This window comes from Trichosurus vulpecula, chromosome 2 (genome assembly GCF_011100635.1).
Source record: "Trichosurus vulpecula isolate mTriVul1 chromosome 2, mTriVul1.pri, whole genome shotgun sequence".
Classification (NCBI taxonomy): Eukaryota; Metazoa; Chordata; class Mammalia; order Diprotodontia; family Phalangeridae; genus Trichosurus; species Trichosurus vulpecula.
In genome coordinates, this window is record NC_050574.1 from 271,442,191 (window position 1) to 271,464,660 (window position 22,470).

A 22,470-nucleotide genomic window follows, 5' to 3' on the forward strand; every position below is an offset into this window, starting at 1 on the left:
TCAAAGTTAGTCCTTAAAGATACCGTGTGTCTGTAATCGTGTATCTCCTGGTTCTGCTCCCCCTCACTCAGCATCAGATCATATAAGTCTTTCCAGGTTATAATGAAGTCAGTCTGCTCCCTATTCCTTATAGCACAATAATATTTCATTACATTCATACACCACAATTTGTTTAGCCATTCCCCAATTGATGGGCATCCCCTTGAATTCCAATTCTGTGACACCACAAAAAGAGCTGCTATAAACATTTTTGTACATATGGTGGATTTGTAACATGATATAATTTTTGAGAAGATGGAATTAGAGTCAGCAACAGGACCAGACCATATGCACTTAGAAGATGTCCATGTTGGAGCCAACACAATTTTGGAAGCAATGAAATATGCATTTTCAAGATATTTTGGAAAAAATATCAAACAACTGGAAAAAACTTGTGGATTCACCTTTCTCCCCAAACTCACTTCTCTTCTGAGCTTCCCAGTTACTGTAAAGGGCATCACCACCCCTCTAATCACCCAGGTTTACAACTTTGGCCTCATCCTCTACTCACTATCCTCACTCCACATATCCAATCAGTTCCCAAACCTTAACATTTCTATTTCCACAACTCTTTCATATCTCTCTCTTCCATACTTACACAGCCATCACCCTGGGGCCATCTCCAATCGTCCTGATCCATATCTGGCCACTGGACCCAGACGGCTCTGGAGGACCAAGTGAGGCTCGTGACCTTACACAGCGCTTCCTCACTTAAATCTAATTCACTTTTAAGTTGTGGCATCACTATCCTGACATCGTGGTCCTCTTCGAGAACGAAGGACAAACAACAACCATTCTAGTGCAGGCCCGAATTACCCAAAAGCATTACAATAACCCCCTATTAGTTCTCCCTACCCCAAGCCTCTCTGGACTCCAATCCATTCTCTATACATTTGCCAAAAGTGATTGTCCTAAAGCCCATGTCTGACCTATTATCTCCGTGATCAAATATAACTCCTCTGGTATTTATCTTCACGACCTGACCGCCTTCTTCCCACCGTTCCATCTTCTTTCACATTAGTTCTTGTTCCTCATAGAAGACACTCCATTTTCGGTCCATGAGTCTTTGCACTGGCAATCTCTCATGCCTGGAGCATTTTCTTTCCTAGGGTCTGTCTCTTGGAATCCCTGATTTCCTTCAAAACTCAGCTCAAGCACCACCTTCTTCTACATGAAGCCTTCCTCGGTTCTCTCAGGTGCTAGTGCCCTCTCTCCCCAAACTACCTTGTATTCATTTTGTACATACTATATAAGTTTATTTATGCACATTTTGGCTCTCCTGTTAAAATGTAAGCTCCTTGAGGGGAGGAACTGTTTCATTTATGTCTTTGTATCACCAGTGCTTAGTACAGTCCCTGGCAGCGAGGTGGCACAGTTGGATAGAATGCTGGATCTGTTGTCAGGAAAACTTGAGTTCAAATTTGACCTCAGATGCTTAATAGCTGCATGACCCTAAGCAAGTCACTTAACCTTAAAAAGCCTTGGTTTCCTCATGTGGAAAATGGGGATAATAATAGCATCCACCTCTCTCAGAGCTGTTGGGAGGGTCAAATGAGATAACCTAAGTAAAATACTTTGCAAACCTTAAACCTATATGTGAATGCTAGCTATCATTATTAGGCACCTAATAAATGACTGTTGATGGACAGTATTATTATCATCCCAAAAAAATGTGATAGAGAACAACAGTCAACTACTTACCAATGTCAACTTTTTCACCTGTCTTTAGAATAGTGGTCTATGTACACCTCAAGGACATCCTTGATGAAATTCTGAAAAAGAAATGCTTGTTTTTCTATAACAAATCGTACGTTAACAATTGTGCAATTAAATAAGAGATACAGGGAATGCAAGATCCTGCTGTGTTATATGGTCCATTGTTACACAGGATATATACAAAGGGAGTAGGGAAGCGGAATGAGCATTTATTAAGCGCTTAGCATGTGCCAGTCATTGGGCTACATATTCTGACAAATATCGTTTGATCTTCATGATAAACATGTGAAGTAGGTCCCCATTTTACGGTTGAGGGAAATAAATCCCATCTAATGGGGAATGCACATTTATTATTCTTATACATACTTATTGTTTATATATCTTGAATACCAAATCCTTATTAGAGAAATTTAATACAAAGATTTTTTTTTTCCCATTTGACCACTTCCCTTCTTGTCTTAGATGCCTTCAGGCTGTCTGTGCAGGAGCTTTTTCAGTTTCAAATAATCAGAGTTATCTGTTTTACCTTTTGTAATAGCCTCTATTTTATTTGGTTAAGAATACATGTATTACCTATAGCTTTGAGAGGTACATGATCTGCTTCTCTACTAATTTATTTATAGTATTATCTTTAATATTAAGGTCATATATCCATTTAGAATGTATTGTGCAGTGTGGTATGAGGTGTTGGTCTAAGACTAATTTCTACTGGACTGCTTTCTAGTTTTCAAGTAAAGATAGTGTTCAATGGTGGGGGGTGGGGAGGTGGGGGGAGACAGAGACACAGTTTCATTCATTGGGAAGGACTAAGTTTCAGGAAAGCAACATACTCCTGAGGAGAGAAGATGTACTCCAAAGTGTCCTTCTAAGAGTAGGATACTTAAACTGGGATCTTGGTGGCTGCCTGGAGCTGGTCAATTTGCATGTTAAGATTCAGGGCACACAGGAGACTTTTGAGGTACACAGGTGCAGAGGGGAAAGACAAACTGGTAGTTGGCAGGATATTATTTTTGGATACACAGATGTACTAACCCTTTTTTTTTTCATGTGAAAGAGCCATATGGCTCTTCCTTTAGCTATTTCTTTCCTTTCTCATTATTTATTTATTTAATATTTTAGTTTTCCGCATTGATTTTCAAAAGAGTTTGAATTACAAATTTTCTCCCCATTTCAGATGTACTAACCTTAAAAATATTACTGTTGGTATTTTTCTGTGACCTAATCTATAGCAATGGTTTCCATGCACAGATTCTATGAATTACAGCTTCCTTTAGGGAGAGACTATCATGATAGTCTCAAGACCACCAGGCCTTATTTTACAAGATATCCTACATATATCATACAACATATGAAAAATGTAAATTTAATTTTGGTAGTGTAATGGCAAACGGGGGGGTGGGACTTTTTGTTGTCTTTTGTTTTGGAGTGCTTCTCAGCACTAAGGCAATCAAATACCTTTGAGTCTTGCCTTTGTTTGAATCAAGAGTCATTGATTGGAAACTATATATATTGAGATCTTTCCCACACCCTTTTGCTAAGTAGGTGCTAAGCCCCAGGGCCCTAAACAGGGTATATATGTTCTGAGATTAGCATTTTGTTTTGGGGCTCACTCACTGGAAGAGTGTCATGTGATTTGACCAGACAAGACTCTGGGTAGCTGTTAAGGAGCTCCCCCACCTTTGAAAATCCAGATGTGGGTGCTTTTCTCTCTGGTAACTATGTATATATTGCTATGGTCAGATGGTTAGAAGTCTGTCTGTTGATTTGTGTTATTTTTCTCTGCTTCTAATTTCTGTTTGTATTTTCTCTGAAGTTCGGGGTGCTTTTTCCCCTGAACTAAGTGAATGATATATGTATGTTTAATTAAAGTGAGATTGTAAACCCCTTAAAGTTGCTTTCCTTAGGAAAGCAGATCAAAGAATCTGTGCTAGCAGCCCTGTTGGTGTTGTTGGTCTTACACAGCCACAGTAGTGGCAAGTAGCATTGTTGTTACAGGTAACATTGTCATTTTTATTATTTTGGCACAGCCTAGCCAGGAGCATTGAATATTCCTTCAGCTATTTAGGTTGTTCTCCAGTTCTTTAAGGAGTATTTTATAATTGAATCTATACAAGTCTTTTATGTGCTTTGGGAGGCTGATCCCCAGATATTTTATGCATCTTATAGTTATTTGGAATGGGATTTCTTTTTCTATTATTGTCCTTATTTATTATTATATAGAAATGCTGTTGATTTTAAAGCATTTATTTTGTAGCATGCAACTTTGCTAAGGCTGTTGTCTCAATTAGCATATTTTCTGATTCCTTGAGATTTTCCACATAAACTACTATACCATCAGCAAACAGTGATAGTTTTATTTCCTCTTTACCTATCTTTATTCCTTTAATTCCTCTCTCTTATCTTTTTGTTAATGCTGGCATTTCCAGAACTATATCTAATAATAGTGAGGGGAGTGAACATCCTTTTTTCACTCCTGTATTTATTGGAAAAGCTTCTAATGTATTCCCATTGCATATGGTACTTGCTTTTGGTTTTAAATAGCTGGTTTTTAGAATACTAAAAAGAGGTCCCTCTATGGTCTATGCCAATACTCTTAGGGTTTTTAGTATAAAGAAAGTTGTACCTTGTCAAAGGTTTTTCTGCATCTATTGAAATAATCATATGGTTTTGGATATTTTGGTTTTTAATACAATTAATTATGTTGATCATTTTCCTAATGTTGAACCATCTTCTTATCCCTGGTATTAATTTTGGATAAATCACTGCAATCTGATAGGATTTTGTTTAATTTTTTTGAGAAAATATTCATTAATGATATTGGTCCATATTTTTCTTTCCATGTCTTATAATTCCCTGGTTTAGGTATTAGGACTATATTTGTCTCATAAAAGTATTCTGCTAGGATTTTTTCTTCCTTGATTTTTGAGAATAATTTGCATAGTATGAGTACTAACTATTGTTTAAAAGTTTGATAGAATTCTCCATCAAGTCAAGGGGTTTTTGTTTTTTGGTAGTTCCTTTACAGCTAGATCTATTTCCTTTTCTGAGATTGGATTATTTAAAATCTCTGTCATTCTGATAGCTTGGTTATTTCATATTTTTGAAGGAATTCCTCCCCTTCTGTTGTCATCTCAGTTTTGTTAGTATATTCTGATTATTCTTTTTATTTCTTCTGGTTTTTACTGTGATTTCACCTTTTGGGCCATTGCCGGTCATCTTGAGTTTTGTCTTGCTACTGGACTCCCAATACTCTGGAGGAGAGAGTGAGGCTGATGACTTTGTATAGCTCTGCCTCACTTAAAAACAATTCACTAACGTCACCCTCAGGGGACCCAACCTGCCAGTTCAAGTTGGGGAATGATGTTATTTCTTCTTTATTTTCTTCTCTGTACTTCTTCCTTCTTTTCTTCCTTCCTTCCTTCCTTCCTTCCTTCCTTCCTTCCTTCCTTCCTTCCTTCCTTCCTTCCTTCCTTCTTTCCTGCCTTCCTTCCTTCCTCCCTCCTCCTTCTCCTCCTTCTCCTTCTCCTCTTTCTTCTTCCCTCACCACATGTGGTCCCTCTCTCCACTTGAGGCATCATGCCCTTATATGTAGGTGCTGTATCCAGAGGAATATAATTTGTGGTCACTTATACTTTGTAAGATATCTTGGGGCTTGAAGGATGGATTTTTTTTTAAATTCTCTATTTATTTAATTTATAGTTGGGATAATTCTTTGTCCTGCAGTTTTCTTTTGTGATTTCTTGAAATATAGCTCTGAAAAAACAGATTTGGTTTTATAAAAGCCCATTGTGATTCAGTTGAGCTACTTGACAGTGCTTTAAATCCAAATCACTCTGGCTTTCACTGAATGGCCAACGTAGGCTCCAGCCCAAACCTCAGTTGCTCATTGTTCAGGTTTTGGTATCTTAGAGTAGTGAAAATAGCAATTGTTTTCCGTTTTGGCCAGAAACTCTGAGTTTATTCCTCTCCCAAATTGATATTTTTGTGATTGCAAGCTAAATCTTTTATTTCAGTTCTTACCCAGCATTAGTTATTGAATGGACATTGTCTCAGACAAACAGACATTGGAAAAGACCTTAATTTAAAAAGGCCAAGGACACCCAGTGCATCCTGGGCCATCTCCAGTTGTCTGGACTTTTATCTTGGCACTGGACTATGATGACTCCTGAGGACAGAGTGAGGCTGATGACTTTGCATGGCTCTCCCTCATTTAAATCCAATTCACACCCAAGTCAAGATTTTATTACCCTCATGGCATCATTGGTCCTCTTGGAGAATAAAAGACCAACAACAACAACAAATTATTTCATCTTGTTCATTTGCTGTTTGATTGATTTCATTTTCTTCTCTCTTCTTTTTAATCAGATTAGCTAAGGGTATCAATTTTATTAATCTTTAAAACACAACTTTTACTTATATTTATCATTTCTATTTTCCCCAATTTATCTATTGCTCCTCTAATTTTTTATATGTCCTCTTTTGTGCTTATTTTACATTTATTTGTTAATTCTTTAAATTTTTTTAGAATGCCTACTCAGTTCATTAATCTTCTTTTTTCCTTTTCTGTTAATATATGATTGTAAGGATATGATTTCCCTCTAAGGACTGCTTTAGTTGCATCCCAGAAATTTTATGTTGTTTCATCATTATTATTTTCTTTTACATATTGTTCATTATTTGTTCTTTGGACACACATTATTTAGGATTTCATGGTTAAGTCTCCATTTGGGACTGTATCTTTTATTTATGGTCCCTAAATCAATTTCTATTTTTATTGCATTATTGTCTTTAAAGGTTGTATTGGGTGTTTCTGCCTTTTTACATTTGTTTGCAATATCTCTGCGTCCTAGAGCAGGGTCAAATTTTGTAAAAGTTCCATGTGGTACAGAGAAATATGTATATTCTTTTGCTGTCCCAATTAGAAGACTTTGTTGATTCATACACAGCGTAAGTCTTTCAAGTGTAGTTTTTTTCAGAAATTTTTTTCAGTTCCATTTTTTTCCTTTTGTTTATCTTTCTCTTAGACTTATTCAAAACTAACAGAGGAATATTGAAGTCTCCTCTTGCTATTATGTTGCTGTCTGTGAATTCTTGAAGCTTAGATGTTTCTTTTATGAATTTGGATGCTAAGGCATTTGGAGTATATACATTTAGTAATAATATTGGTTTGTTATCTATAGTTCCTTTCAATATAATATAGTTTCCTTGTTTATCTTTTTATTTTTGATGATTTATTTTTGTTTTGTCTTATAGCATGATGGCAACTACTAATTTTTTGGATTTACTTGTTGTATAATAATTTTTTTCCATCCTCTCAATTTTATTTTGTGCATGTCTTTATTTTTTTTTAAGTTTTGTTTCTTGTAAGCAACAGATTGTAGGGTTTTGTTTTCTCATCCAATCTGTCACTCATTTTCGTTTTATTGGTTTATTTAATCCATTGACATTGAAAATTGTAAGAGTTAGATTTATATTTTTCTCCATCTATTTCTTTTCAATTGGTAGTCCTTTTCCTTTAGGATTTTGTTTATTAGTTTCTCTTTCCTGCTTTTATCTGGTTATGTATTTCTACCCCCTCCCACTTGTTCCAAAGTAAGGCCTCTTTCCTTTTCCCCTTTTTCAATATTTTCCCGTCCTCACCCATTCCCCTCTAGGGTCTTCTCGAGACCACAGATATTTTCTTCCCTTCATTACTATCCTTTGATTTGAGCCCAGAATATCAGTCCCTCCTCTCTATCCTCTTCCTTTCTTCTTCTCCATTATGTACCCTCCCATATTGTAATGTAGTCCCACAAAAGAAGCATTCACTTGTAGGGTGGGTATCTCCAGGCTCTGTCCACTATTCCCCATGTCCATCTCTTCACTGTTGCCTCTTTCAGATTTCCACCTGTATTTACTTGTCTGTGAACATATATCTCCCTAGTACAATATAAGCTCCTTGAGTTAATAGAATTTCATTTTTTTGTCTCTCACATAACAAATTATTTGTTTGTTAGTTGATTCAACTGTTTATTAATTGATTTCTTTACTATTTATACACATAAGAAGTGACAAAAAGGATATTATTCAAGGAAAATCTAATTTTAAAAAAGATGTGGGCTAGTCATATCATTTAACAAGAATCATAGATAACAGATGGAAAATTCAGATGCTGGACTCATATCTATGAACTCTCAAATTACCTAAGAGAAGGCTTCTAAGATGTTAGATGACTCCCGTGTGGAAGATTTCTGGGATGATATGGACAAGAATCACACAGGAAGAAAAAGTGTGGGTGGGTTTGTAGTAGATAGTACACACAATGATGAGATCAGAAATTCTCTAAAGTTTATTAAAAAGTATCTGTCACTGTGCTATGCCCTTCATTCCCTGCTGCATAGTCTGCCCTATAGTCTGCCTACTACCTTGCCTACTCCTAATCTTGGCTGTGTTCTTGAACTTTCTCTTGCCAAACAGATCTACTCTCACTGATACACCTTGTTATTTCCTACCTCACCACTTTTGCTCATCACAATTCCTCGCCCCAATCTCTAGCTTATCTGAAATGTTTTCTAGTCTTTCCTCTGTCATCAAATCCAACCTATCCTTCAAGACTCAGGCCAGAACCCATTTTCTCCTTGAAGCCTTCTCAGATGACTCTAACCCACAAAGATCTTTTCTGAATGCCTGTCCCTTTTAACCATAAGTCCTCTGGTCTTCTAGGACTTAGTGTCTCATTTTAAAAAATAATGTGATAGAAAGAGAACTAGACTTGGAGTCAAGACCTAAATCAGAATCCCAATTTCACAAGTTACCAGTTGTATGGCCGTGGGAAAGTCACTTAATTTCCTATTCTCAGTCTCCTTATCTGTAAGATGGTGATGATACTTGCACCACCTACGTCACAAGGTGGTTGCAAAGAATATGCTTTGTAATTAGAGTAGTACATAAATGTGAATTGTTTATATAGCTGGCTTCTCTAAGGAGAGGAACAGGAAACTGCCAAGGTCGGCCAGTGCTGTACAAGAGATTTCAGAGAACTACCACAAAGTGGCAGAATGACTACTGAGAGCTGTGAGCATTGGATGCTCAAGATTTCTCAGACTTTACCGAATTTTCCTTAGTTTGTCACAAGGAACATGGAGAGAGAGGGAACATCCTTTTAGAAAGATGTGAGTGGGAGGATACTCATTGAGCAATAGTGTTTCTATTGCTTAATGTTCCCATTCTGATCCAAACACATAAATATCTTACTGATTCTATGCAATTTACCTAGATTTCTACTAACAAACAGGATGGCTAGACCTGAGTTTGACTACAGAGGGAGTATGAAAAATCAGTATGCTTGTCAGATTCCATCAGTTTTTTTCTCTAGAGGTGGATGGCATTTTTCATGAGTCCTTTGAACTTGGATCATTGTATTGTTGAGAACAGCTAAGTCATTCTTAGTTGATCATCATGCAATATTGCTGTTACTGTATACAATATTCTTCTGGTTCTGTTCATTTCACTTTGCAGTTCTTATAAGTCATAGTTTTTAATGTGACATTTTCTTAGATTATTAGTAAGTTGGAGTTAATAACAAAATAAGAAAGTCATAAGATCACAGATTTAGAGATGGAAGGAATGTCAGAGACCACCTTATTTGTCAGTGACTTGTCCAAGGTCACACAGGTGATGTTCTCACAGGTGAGAAGTGGAACTTAAAGATCTTGTACCGCCTGAGTCAACATTCTTTTCACTATACCATGCTATTTTGTTTAACTTACATAAGCTTTTAAAAAATTTCACCTTATTTTTAAATTAACAAGCATTTTTTCTCTCCCACCCCCCTCGAAAGAAGACAAAATTATTGTAACAAATATGCATACTATTTTACCAGACCATAGCCTGCTCCAATAAAATGACTCACAAATTAAAAACAAGTCTCCAATGATAGATTGTTTCCAGAAAGCAAATTGAATTCAATAAGATTTAAATGAAAGGCAGGAAAAGTGGCAAGAAAAAGTAGTTGTAATGTAAGGGAAGAGGGGACAGGTGAAAGGGAATGAGTGAATCTTGCTGTCATTGGATTTGACTTAAGGAGGGAATAACATACACACTCAATTGGGTATCTTACCCTACAGGAAGGTGGGGGGAAGGAGACGGGGGGGGGGATGATAGAAGGGAGGGCAGATTAGGGGACGAGGTAGTCAAAAGCAAACACTTTTGAAAAGGGACACGGTCAAGGGAGAAAAGTGAATAAAGGGGGACAGGATAGGATGGAGGGAAATGTAGTTAGTCTTTCACAACATGACTATTATGGAAGTGTTTCACGTAATGATATATGTGTGGCCTATGTTGAATTGCTAGCCTTCTCAAGGAGGGTGGGTGGGGAGGGAAGGAGAGAATTTGGAACTCAAAGTTCTAAAAACAAATGTTTAAAAAAATTGTTTTTATATGCAACTGGAAAATAAGATATACAGGCAATGGTGTATAGAACTCTATCTTGGCCCACAAGAAAGTAAGGGGGAAGAGGATAAGGGGGTGGGGGGAGTGGGGTGATAGAAAGGAAGGCAGACGGGGGAAAGGGGCAATCAGAATTTACGCCATCTTAGGGTGGGGGGAGGGTAGAGATGGGGGGAAAATTTGTAAGTCAAAATCTTGTGGGAATCAATGTTGAAAACTAAAAATATAAAATAAATAAATAAATAAAAATAAATGAGAGGCAGGGTGTTGTAAATGAATAGAACTGTTCTCAAGTAACGAGGGCAGCTAGGTGGCTTCAGTGGAGAGGGTAGAGTGTCAGGCCAGGGGACTCAGGAACACTCATCTTCCTTAGTTCGAATCTGCCCTCAAACACTTATTAGCTGTGGGACCCTGGGCAAGTCACTTAACCCTATTTGCCTCAGTTTCCTCATCTGTAAAATGAGCTGGAGAAGGAGATGGCAAACCACTCCAGTATCTTTGCCAAGGAAACCCCAAAATGGGATCAAGGAGAGTCGGACACGATTGAACAACAACAACAAAGCTCTTGGCGAAAGGAAGAGTGGGCTCCTGGCTCATGTGGCTGTGTCACGCTAGGCAAATCACTGTTTCTCTGCGTCCCAGGTAGCTCTCTAAGAGAAATAGCTAACCTTTCTAGAACTGTGCTAAGGGCCCTGCACTTCTCCCTTTTGATTGTCAGAACAACCCTGGGGGAGGGAGGTGCTCTTATTATCCCCATTTTACAGGTGAGGAAACTGAAGCAAGAACTGGGCTCACACAGCTACTAAGTATTTGAGGCTGAACTCGAACTCAGAGCTTCCTCACTTCTGGCCCAATGCTCTATCCATTGCACCACCAAGGCTGACATGTGTTAGTAAAAGGAGTTACTCATAGCAGCTCCCTACACCAGTGAAATCCAAATGCTATCCCTAACTCTCTATCTCCTAAGGTAAAACAAATTTAGATTAAAAGAGTGAAATTTAGATAAAAGATGAAGGGGTAATCTTAAATTTGCCACAGTGCTCCATGACAGAAAGGCCAGAGTAGCCCTAGTGACATTAGACAGAGCTGAAGTCAACCCAGAAACTACTCTTGGTGTTCTATTTATTTATTTTTTTCTTTAAATTTTTATTAATTTTTTTTTTTGGTTTTCACATCCTCTTTATTTCCAAATGTTGTCCCTCCTCATTTCCCTCCCCAGAGTCATCCCTTGTAACACAGAGTTAAAAATAAAGCAAATGAAGTAATTCAACAGAACTACAGAGAGCCACCAGATCTGACTGTCGATACAATATTCTTCACCCATAGTCCCTCACCTCTGCAAAGAACCAATTGATCATGCAAGAAGCATTTATTAAACACTTATTGTGTTCGAGGCACTGCTAGGCATAGGAGATACAAATGTAAGAAATGAAAAAAATTCCTACTTGCAAGTTGCTGTTGCTGTTTGTCCTTTGTTCTTGAAGAGGACCATGACATCAGGGAGGTGAAGCCATGAGGTGAAAGTGAACTGGATTTAAATGAGGGAGGGCTAGGCAAAGTCACCAGCCTCACCTTCTCCTCCAGAGTCATCTGGATCCAGTGGCTAGATTTGGATCAGCACAACTGGAGATGGCCAGGATGCAGTGGGGACAGAAAGGAGGGACGTAGATTTTCCTGTATCTTCTTTGGGACCAGGCTGTCATATCAGAAAGTACATATTAAAAGAGATAGACAAGGACATTATCTTATGTGCTATGTTATTCAGTCATGTCTGACTCTTTGTGCCCCATTTGGGGTTTTCTCGGTAAAGCTATTAGAGTGTTTTTCCATTTCCTTCTCCAGCCTATTTTACAACATGAGGAACTGAGGCAATCAAGATTAAGTAACTTGCCCAGGTTCACATAGCTAGTAAGTATCTGGGGCCATATGTGGAGTCAGGCAGGCCTGTGCGCCACCTAGCTGCCCCTATGTTATACAAAAACTTAAAAATATGTAACTAGTTATTTATATATTTAAATATATATTCAATATGAAATATATATGCATTTTATAACTGCAGTAAAATTTGTAAAGGAAAGTCTCACAATCTTGAAAGAAGCTAAAAATCAATAACAGTGAGAGATCTTAACACTACTATCAGAATATGACAAACCTAACACCAAGATATGTAAGAAAGAAATTACAGAACTGAACAGGATAATTGGTAGGACTGAATAGAGAAACAAAAAATACTGGGATCTGTGATTTTGTCGGTGTAGGTGATGAAGTCAGGTAACCATATTTTTAGGGGTGCTTGAGACCCCAAAATACCAACATGCTGGGTCCTGCTCAAATGAATTTGACTCAAGTTTTCTCAGCCAAAGAGAAATACAAAGTTTATTAAAGGTTTGCCATAATGTCTTAAGAAATCTCATCATTTGTGACAAGCAGGCCAGAGTCAAATGAATCTGAGCCCCTTCATGGAGACAAGATGAAAGTTATATACAGAAAGATTGTGAAAGGGATCTAGGGTGGTCCTGGGGTGATGGGAGGAGGGGTTTAGAGAGGGTCTTGAGGTGAAGTCTAAGGAGGAGCTTGATGGGACTGGGGTGAGGTCAGACTCCAGGGACCAAGAGAATGGGATTAAGGGTGGGCAGTAGCTGGAGGCTTCCCGGAGATAACAGACTGTGTAGAGTTGGGCTAGTTTTAGAGTAACAGATTTGGGCATGGACACTTTGATTGGATCAGGGGTGGAAACTAGCCAGACTATGGAAGGCTAGGCTAGGTTAAGAGTAACAAAGATTTGAACCTAATGATAATGAAAGGCTTATGGCCTCAGGCAAATGCCTCATCAAGTAGGAAGATTCAAGGAGAATTCAAGGGGGTTCTCACAGTCTAAACCCCACCATAGGGAACCCAGATTAGTAACCAGTATATAGTGCCCCATATATACTAAATAAATCCTAGGAAGTTGCCCGAAGTCCTGAAAGGTTAAAAGACTTGCCTTGAGTCCCATATTTAGTGAATGTCAGTCTAAATTTGAATCCAGGAGGTCCTTGCTCCAGACCCAGAGCTATTCACTGAGGCCTTAAATTCCTGCTTCTGTCCAAACTATGAAGCTCCAAACTAATTGTACATTTTGACCTAGCAATTCTATTGTTAGAACTTCATCCTAAAAATAAACATAAATAGGAAAAAAGGACCTCTCTAAATAAAAAAAAATTTATATCTACTTTATTTGTAATAACCAAAGCCTACAAGTAACCTATGCTCAATGATAGACAAATGGCTGAATTAAATATAGAATAGTTAAGTAATGGAATGTTATAGTGTGTTAAAAAAAAAAAGGAATGAATGTGAACGAATACAAGAAAACATGGAAAAGACCTACAGGAAAGGATCAGCCAAATCTGAGCTATATAGGTGCTGACTACAATTATTAATTAAAAAAATGAAAACAAAGTCAAAGGCGGTGGAACTTCAGACCAATTTGAAAAGGGACACAACAAATGTATTTGTGTGTATGTGTGTGTGATTTTGTCTGTTAATTTATTTGGTTCTAAATTGTCAAATTTTAAGAATTGGATATATGATTTTGTTTTTTATTACTTGAAATGCAAGAGGATATTTGTGACTGTGTGGTACTCCCAGTGTGTGAACTACCTCCACTAATTCAGACTGAAACAATTTTAGGATTTAGTGGCTAAATTGCCCAAGACCCATGGAGGCTGTGTCTTGCTCAAGGTCACGCAGTCATTAATCGGCAGAGGGGAGAGAATGGCAAGTAAGCAGGTGGAAGCTTGGCCCGCCTAGAAGTTGAACCTAAATTTGATTCTAGGTTTTCCTGACTCCAAGCCCGACACACGTTTATGATTATTATACTTTTTTTTGGTTGGTTATGCGTTAATAACAACTTTTAAAAAAGAATCTTAGCTCTGACGATCTCGCCTTGGAAGGGACTACAGATATCATCTCGCTTTCCCTGGGTGTCTTGAAATGATTTAAGGTCACCCTCTTTGCTCTTTGTACTGCCTGGCGAGTGACAACCTTCTCCCCCGGGCCAAATGGGCTTTAGGAAATACCAGATTGGAAATTAACAATCCCAGGCAAGCCACGCCCCTTCACCGCAGGGAGAAGAGCTCCGGCTCTGTGGGCGGAGCTTGTCCGCGCGGGGGCGGGGTTAGAACGCTGGGTGGGCGCCTGAGTGTAGGCCCCGCCCCCCCTCGCCCGCGCGTTTCTGTGGCCTGCGGGCTTGGCCGCAGCCTGCTTTCTTGCCATTCTCCGGTGGCAGCTAGCAGGTAGGAGGTGGGCGTCCGGCCGGGCAGCCGGGCGGGGAGGCGGGGAAGCGGGGAGGCCAGCAGGCAGGAAGCTGGCGGCGGCGCCGCAGCGTGTTTGCAGGCTGGGCTGGGCAAGGGCGCTGCATCTTGCGTCTCCCGCCCTCTCCCTTGGCCTTGAGCTCGCGCCACTACAGTCCCTTCTTCCGGAAGGTGCGGGGCAGGAAAAGGACGGCGGCAGGGATGGGGGCTGCACCTTCGCGCGCCTACCCCGGGATTGCACCAACCTCCCCCTACAGCCGCAGGTGTGCCCCCCGCCCCCGTTCCCCCTCCCTCCACTCAGCCCTGCCTGCTGCATGCACGTCGCACCCACACCCTTGTAGCCACAGCGCCCGGGCTCCCTCTTGCTCCCGGGCCCCGGGCAGTGTGAGGACACTGGCGCTGGGCTCAGTGCCCAGATCGGCCGTCCTGCTTCCCACCCACGTCTCTTCCCCCACCGGCTTTCACCTCCTCCTAGCCAGACCCAGGGTCCATGGTGACCGGCAATGGCCAGCGCAGCCAGAGGGGCACTCTTTCCCAGGCCAAGGACAAAGCCGCCCCTTCCTCCTCCTCCTCCTCCTCCTCCTACTCTAACTCCCCTTTGCTTTACGCTCTAGTTACTTCGCCCATAGGCGAAGGAGGCCTGGGCTCCGGGAAGCTCTTGCCCCGTCCTGGAACACAGGGCATCACTGTTCCGCTGATGTGCATGGCCCAGTGGCCACATTGACACTGCTCAGTCACCCTTTATGACCCCTCTTCCTACACACGAGAGATTGAGAGATTGAATCTCCCTCTGCCCTCCCTCCCCCTTCACTCCCTACTCACTGGGGTCCCGGCTGTGCCCCTGGTGACAGCGATGGGGGGCAGCGCGCAGCAGGAAGGTAGGTTATACCGGTTTCATTGCATTGGGTGGAGATGTTTAGGGGAATGGGAAGTGAAAGGAACAATAAGTCACTTTGATTTGATACTTTTAAGATTTACAAAATACTTTCCTGACAACAACCATAGGTGGGTAGTTAATGCTTGCTTTATTATTATCGTCACCATCTACAGATGAACAACTTCGCAGAGGTCAAGTGTGGACTAAGAGATTCACACAATGTTAGACCTAGAAGGGTTTTCAGTGATCACTTAATTGAACCCAAGTCTGGTGTGGCCCACTGAGGCTGTGCTTTAGGAATTAGGAGTTAAAAGGATCTGGAAGAAGGGGAAGCTCTGAAAGGAAGGAGGGATTCAGCAGCATGAAGGCAGGATGGGTTTCTGAGCAGTCAGACTTGGGGGGGGTTAGGGGGGAAGGAGACAAGAGAAAGGGTGTGAGTGGAGCCAGACAAGGGGGAAGTTGACACCCCTGTTCACTTGCTTTCTTGGGACTCTCAGCCTCCTCTGGGCCCTTTGGCAGGAAGAGTAATTAGGTTATGCTTTTAATCACAGCTAGATTCACAAGCAGGAGGGGAATGAAAGAATAGGGCAAAGCAGTATTAGGTATGAGGGGCAGCTCCTTCTCCAGCACCTCTGAGTGTAGAGGCGCCATGCTTTGATTGGACCAGACAGCATTGCCTTCCCACCTACTCGCTTGTCCCCTCTCTTTGCTTTCTCCACTGTTTTCCCTTTTCTTCCAGGACATTGGGTTCCAGGGAGCCGCCCAAGAGCTTAATGATTGCCCAGACAGTGGCTATAAAGGGACCTGGGGAGCCCAGCACTGGAGACAGAGACTGAAAGCCCCAACTCAGCAGTTTAGGTGTGCAACCAAGAAGCGGCAGGCAGGCTTGTGGTACCTGGAGCAGCTGGAGTCCCAGAAGGCAGGGCAGGGCTCCCTGCTCCCTCCCACTGGACATCATGGCTTCCCGGAGCTATGGCTATTACCGAACTGTGATTTTTTCTGCTATGTTTGGGGGCTACAGTCTGTATTACTTCAACCGGAAGACCTTCTCCTTTGTCATGCCTTCACTGGTAGAAGAGATCTCCCTAGACAAGGATGACTTGGGTGAGGACTCCGGGAGGGCTGGGGCCCATGGCCCATGGGAGATGGTGGGTATTTGTGGGCCTATAAGGGATACAGCATGTACTTAGTGCATGTTGGGTCTACGGGATAGATCTATGCAAAAACATAGGTTGAGGGAGGGTCCTTTGAGTGGTATGGTCTGTGGCTATATGGAGAAGGGCCTGCAAATGTGGTGGGTAATATAGAAGTATGTATGTTTGTATATAGAAAGGTTGTAAAATGAAAGCAAGATGGAAAGCCCTAGACCTAGTATAAACCGCTCCATTTTGCAGATGGAGGAAACAGGCTCAGGGCATTGAAGTGACTTACCCAAGGCCACACTGTTAATAAGTGTCAGGACTTCGGTTCTGGTTTCGGGACTCCCAGTCAAATTCTCTTTCCATTGCCCTGTGCTGCTCAACCAAGACAGATGGGAGAGAGCTCCATATAGGAGATCTGTATGTGCATGCAAGGGTTGTGTATGTGATTTCTGCAAGGGGAGGAGTGCTGAGTATGTGATCTTCAGACTGGTGTGAGTACGTGTTCAGGATCAGGTGGGCCCGGGCATGGGGCATTCACCCTAGCTGCTCTTGGAGGGGCAAGGTCTCTGGCTCAGATCTCAGGCCCTTTGCCCCGGGGATTAGAAATGGAGTGGCAGAGCTGTGCTTTCTGTCAAGAGGTGGCAGATGAGTAAAATGTGCCCCAGGGAAAGAAGAGCTATTCTGCCCCACAGTCCTTTCCCTTCTCTCCTCTCCCTGACAGCTGGGCTGGATCGTTCCAAGAGGCTGAAAAGGTCAAGGGTCATCCTAGGGCTGGTGCTGAGGGGGAGGGCTGGGGAGATGGAGGGAGTGAGAATAGGGTGGTTGTGTTGGGGAGAGGGGTGAGAATTAATACCCTGGTACCAGCAGACACATCTCTGGTGAGCCCTGGAGCACCTTACTCTCCCCTTTGTACCAGGGGAGAGTACCTTGCTTGCATCTTTTTTACCTGCTGCCCTCGTGGCCCAGTGGGCAGAACCCTTGAGACTGAGGTTCCTTTTGAAAGGGAACTGGATTACCTTGATGGGCAGGCCTCATGCCCTGACCCTGTGCTCTCCAATCCTATGGTCTCTGACCTAGTGTGCTTTGACTTTCCATTTTAACTGCCCTTCCCCTTTATTTTTAAAAATAAGTTTCACTGATGCCTTTTGGTTTTAGTTGTTTCTGGAAATACTCCCTTTCTTACTTGAAATGGAACCCTCCTCTTGCAATAAATAAAGTTTAAGCAAAAACACTGCACCATGTCTGACAAGTGTATACATTTTTCTCTAATAGTCCCCCCACCTCCCAGCCAAGAGAAGGGAGGAAGGTATGTTTCATTATTTGTTTTCTGGGACCACTAATGATTTTTCACTTAGTCATAGTCAGGCTTCTTTTAGTGACCTTGTTCCAGTCACTGTATACCTCACCGTTCCCTGATCCTTTACCTCTCACTCCCTGGTCTACCCCCCCTACCCTTCCTGCAGGACTCATCACCAGCAGCCAATCAGCATCGTATGCCATCAGCAAGTTTGTGAGTGGGGTGCTATCTGACCAGATGAGTGCCCGGTGGCTCTTCTCATCCGGGCTGCTGCTGGTTGGGCTGGTCAATGTGGCCTTCTCCTGGAGCTCTACAGTATCAGTCTTTGCTACCCTCTGGTTCCTTAATGGGCTGGCCCAAGGGCTGGGCTGGCCCCCATGTGGGAAGGTACTTCGAAAGGTAGGCATCAGCTCCTGTGCTTAGGGCTGGCCCAGGAGATGCTCATAGGATGTCAAGAGTACCCCATCTTCTACCTTCCTCCAGGGCCAATTTCTCAGGAACTCAACTCAGCTCAGATTGCTCATCAAGATATTTCAGGCACTCGTGTGGTAGCAGGGATCAAGTAACAGCCTGGGGCCTGGGTACAGCCAGGAAGAAGCCATAATCTTGGCTTTCCACTATTACTCCCTCCCTCCTTGACTCTAGCCTGTAACTCAATCTCCTGGATCCATCCCCATGCCCCTGAACAGTGTGCCAGGGCCTTAATGCCTAGGTGGTGGTGGTGGGGTGCAGTGTGAAACCCCTCCTTGGGGCATTTAGCATCCATTTTGGAGGATGGGGCAGGCACCCACCTTGCCACATTCTGCCCTTCAGTGGTTCGAGCCATCCCAGTTTGGCACCTGGTGGGCCATCCTGTCAACCAGCATGAACCTGGCTGGAGGGCTGGGCCCCATCATGGTGACCCTCCTGGCACAGAGCTACAGCTGGCGTAGCATTCTGGCACTTTCAGGGGTGATGTGCGTGGCCGTCTCCTTCCTCTGCCTTCTCTTCATCCATAATGAGCCAGCAGATGTTGGGCTACAAAACCTGGACCCCACCCCCAAAAAGAGCAAGAAGGGTGAGCCTCCCCCCACCCCATAATCATCTGTATTTGAACATTCGTTAACTCACTTGCTTATTCATTAATTCACTCAAGCGTCTGTACCAGATGAGTGGTGAAGACAGTAAGTGCTGTGAATTCTCTGCTCTCCTTAGTCCTTAATCCTTGACCAGAACTCGCCATCCAGGCCCCAAGTCTCCCTCTTTTCTCTGTCCATTCCCTGCACTGGGCTTTAATTCCCACCTGCACTAGAGATCTGTCCATCTCCTGGAACCCAGAATGTTTTCCTTAGGAAGCCCCTCATGTCCCCTGCCCCATCCTGTTTTCTTGGGCATTTCTTCTAGACATGATGTCTAGAAGGGTATATATGGGGTAGTGGACGGGGGGATTGTCCTTCAGGCTGACTCCTGGGCTCTGCAGCTGGACTTTGCTCCAGCAGCTGGTTAATGAGTGTTGGGGGCTTGGGAGGAGGCGGGGAAGGGAGATAAAAGGTTAAATCCTGGTCTCCCCCAACCCCCTCCTCTGCTTCCTCCCTTAGGCTCCCAGGATGATGAGAGCACTCTACGGGAACTGCTGCTGTCCCCATACCTGTGGGTTCTCTCCACTGGCTACCTGGTGGTGTTTGGGGTAAAAACATGCTGCACTGACTGGGGCCAGTTCTTCCTTATCCAGGAGAAAGGACAGTCAGCCCTTGTGGGTAAGAGGAACTTGCAGCCAATTCCCAGAAAATAATGGGTTGGGAATGGACAAGTTCAGGCACTCTCTAGGAGGAATGGACACAAGGCTAGGCTTGGGGTTGCGCTGGCAGTATTGTAGATTGGAGGGCATGGCATTCCCTGTATGGCCATAGCCTCTACGTTGAAGCTCAATCTTGTTCCTGGACTGCAGTGGCAAGAGATGGGTCTGAGCACCAGCTCTGCCTCTCGGTTTAAGGCAGGTCACCCCCAGGCTCAGCCTTCCTGGGCCCATTAGTACCTTTCTTTTCATTATAGGCAGCTCCTATATGAGTGCCCTGGAGATTGGGGGCCTTGTGGGTAGCATTGCAGCTGGCTACCTCTCAGATCGGTCCATGGCAAAGGTAAGTTGGCAGAGAGAGAGGATGGGCACTGGTGGAAGTACCTTAAAGCAAAGTTTTGATCTGATCACCTTCAGGACAGCTGACATAGGCATCAGGTGGGTAAGAAGGGTGGAAGTTTTTATTCCTGAGGATGAAGTAGGCATGGGAACCCAGAGATATCAGAGAGAATGGTGCTGTGGAGCAGCTGTTCCCCTTCTTAGGGGAGTGGAAATGAAAGTCCTTAAAGATGGAGTGGGCAGGAGTAGCCTCTGTGGGCACTGCCATACCTCTAGGAAGGAGAGTGTGTGGAGGAGGAGGGGCTGAGCTGTAGCAGCTGCCGGGCACGTGCTCCATGATGGAAGTGGAGGGGGGCAGTTAACAGTGGAGTTTGGCCCCAAGACAATGAACAGCCCTAGGGCCCCCAGTAGGTATGGAGCCAAGATTTAGCACTGTGGTTGGGATTGCCAAAGCCCTTTTCCCTCTGGCCTCAGAGGCTCTGATGTGTCAGAGTCCACAAGGGGAGGTTCTCTGCCTTTCTCCAGGGGCATAACACTGTTCTTGATATCACATAGGCGGGGCTTTCGGTGTATGGGAACCCACGCCATGGATTGCTGCTCTTCATGATGGCTGGGATGGTTGGGTCCATGTACCTCTTCCGTGTCACAGTCACTAGTGACTCCCCCAAGGTAAGAGGGGCAGATCCAGGACAGAGTGGGGGAGACTGTCTGGACACATTTGGCCTCCTGGACTTTAACTTTCCTTCACTCCATTTCTGTATCTTAGTTTCCCTTAACATTCTCTTGAGACCTCATTTTTCCTCTTCCTTTGGACCTCTGAGTTATCTTGGGTCTTGGGTTTCTTCCCTTTTAATACTTCCAGGATGCTGCCTTCTGGACACCAGCTCTACACCCTCTGGCTGAGCTCACGGGCTTCATGGAGCATGAGGTGTCTCATCTGTCTCTGTCTGCCTTCCACCTTTACCTTGGTCCCCCTCTCCCTTGCCCCTAGCTGATGTAAACTCTTGGTATTGCTATCACTCATTTCACTGAGCCATGCCATGCACCTTCTCCCACCCTTCTCTCTTACCATCTGGGTTGGTCTTGGTACTCATCCTGTCCTGGTGCCCTAGGGGTATCTTTTTGTTATCACTCATCCCTGGGCATCCTTTCCTCCCTCCTCATGGTGGTGCCAGTACTCTGTGGTCATAAATGTCACCCTTCTTGCAGCTCTGGATCCTGGTGCTGGGTGCCATCTTTGGTTTCTCCTCCTACGGTCCCATTGCCCTGTTTGGGGTCATTGCCAATGAGAGTGCCCCTCCCAATTTGTGTGGTACTTCCCATGCCATCGTAGGGCTAATGGCCAATGGTGAGTCATTCCCCCATCCCCACTAATGTGCTCCTCTTCTGCCCTGTTCTGGGGTCTGCTCTGGCAGCACCTTTCCTTTCTCTTTGGTGCATCCCCCTGGGCAGCCTATACTCAGTTTGGTCTTTACATCTCTCCTCACAGTGGGTGGATTCCTGGCTGGGCTACCTTTCAGCACTATTGCCAAGCACTACAGCTGGAGCACTGCCTTCTGGGTGGCAGAAGTGACCTGTGCCATCAGTACCATAGCCTTCTTCCTCCTCAGAAACATCCGAACCAAGATGGGTCGGCTGCCGAAGAAAGCTGACTGAAGGCAGGCATGGAGACATCCTTTGGTGCTTATGTGTGCTCCCCAGTCTTTACCTGGCAGTGAGCCTCTGGCTTCCCTTTTCTGCCTCTTTGCCCAATGTAGGTGTTGGGTTTATCTTTATAGAACAGGGCTCCAGTTCCCAACACCCTTTGCCTGTCAACTTATTTAAATTATAACCTTTGTTCCCAGGCTGTGACAGCTCGCCATCCTGTGCCCAAAACAAACAGTTACACAACTGAGCCTTTGTCAGGGTTAGGTCCCCTGTGCCCGATTGCCTCCCACTTTGGTATCTAGGTAGTGCTCTGACCAGAATACAGCAGTTTGGTCAGCCCAGGAGCCATGGCCACCTCACTCCCACCATGCAGAGGACACCAACATCGAGGACTTTCTAAATGAAACCTGGGGACTCAGAGTGGGGGATAGGGTAGTGGTGGCACTTTTACCTTTTATTCTCTGTGAAAAGACTGGAGTAGGGAGTGACCTCTCAAGCATTGTAACAGAAAAGAAAAAATAAGACTAGATTTGATACTAAGTGTTGTCAGCAATTTATTTCAAAAGGGGTGGAAGAGTCTGGACCCAGTTTGTGTGTTTTCTCCTCTTGCCAAAATGGGGAGGGGGTTTGGCACCACTAGAGAAGGGAAGCTGTCGCCTGCCAGCTTCACATCTTGGTGTTCAGTTTGTCTTCCTATGTGTAAGATGTGCTAGAGCATTCAGAACTTTTCAGAATACTTAACACTGTTACCTCACTTGATGTTCAAAACCCCACGATGACCTCCAGGACAAGTAGCATCCCAACTTCCCCGTGAGGTGGGTAAGGTGGCTTCGTTCAGAAAATTGTTGTTATTTTTTAGAACAAATTGTCTCCCTGCTCTGTTTGCCCTTAATGATTTATAGTTTCCAGAATGAAGG

At 43.4% G+C, this 22,470-nt stretch overlaps 1 protein-coding gene across 3 annotated transcripts; it reads left to right on the forward strand.

The window, feature by feature from the left end:
* The first annotated feature begins 14,390 nt into the window (after positions 1–14,390).
* Positions 14,391–22,093, forward strand: SLC37A4 (solute carrier family 37 member 4). Of its 3 annotated transcripts, none has more exons than XM_036744213.1 (9): positions 14,391–14,459; positions 16,094–16,458; positions 17,960–18,192; positions 18,607–18,850; positions 19,371–19,529; positions 19,825–19,910; positions 20,462–20,575; positions 21,116–21,254; positions 21,396–22,093. In XM_036744213.1, exons 2-9 carry the CDS (start codon positions 16,311–16,313, stop codon positions 21,560–21,562), a joined length of 1,290 nt encoding a protein of 429 aa, XP_036600108.1. In that variant the 5' UTR covers positions 14,391–14,459; positions 16,094–16,310; the 3' UTR covers positions 21,563–22,093. The 3 variants fall into 3 exon arrangements, with proteins under 3 accessions (XP_036600108.1, XP_036600109.1, XP_036600107.1); XM_036744214.1 differs by lacking the exon at positions 14,391–14,459 and adding an exon at positions 20,769–20,834 and having other exon boundaries at positions 15,779–16,458; XM_036744212.1 differs by lacking the exon at positions 14,391–14,459 and having other exon boundaries at positions 15,782–16,458.
* Positions 22,094–22,470: the final 377 nt, after the last annotated feature.

What these genes read in the sequence shown, in the direction of transcription:
- SLC37A4 (XM_036744214.1), top strand. Translation starts at nt 16,311, where the DNA reads ATGGCTTCCCGGAGCTATGGCTATTACCGAACTGTGATTTTTTCTGCT. An exon ending in CCTAGACAAGGATGACTTGG is followed by an intron (nt 16,459 to 17,959) that starts GTGAGGACTCCG and finishes CCCTTCCTGCAG; the next exon opens with GACTCATCACCAGCAGCCAA. An exon ending in GTGGGAAGGTACTTCGAAAG is followed by an intron (nt 18,193 to 18,606) that starts GTAGGCATCAGC and finishes TCTGCCCTTCAG; the next exon opens with TGGTTCGAGCCATCCCAGTT.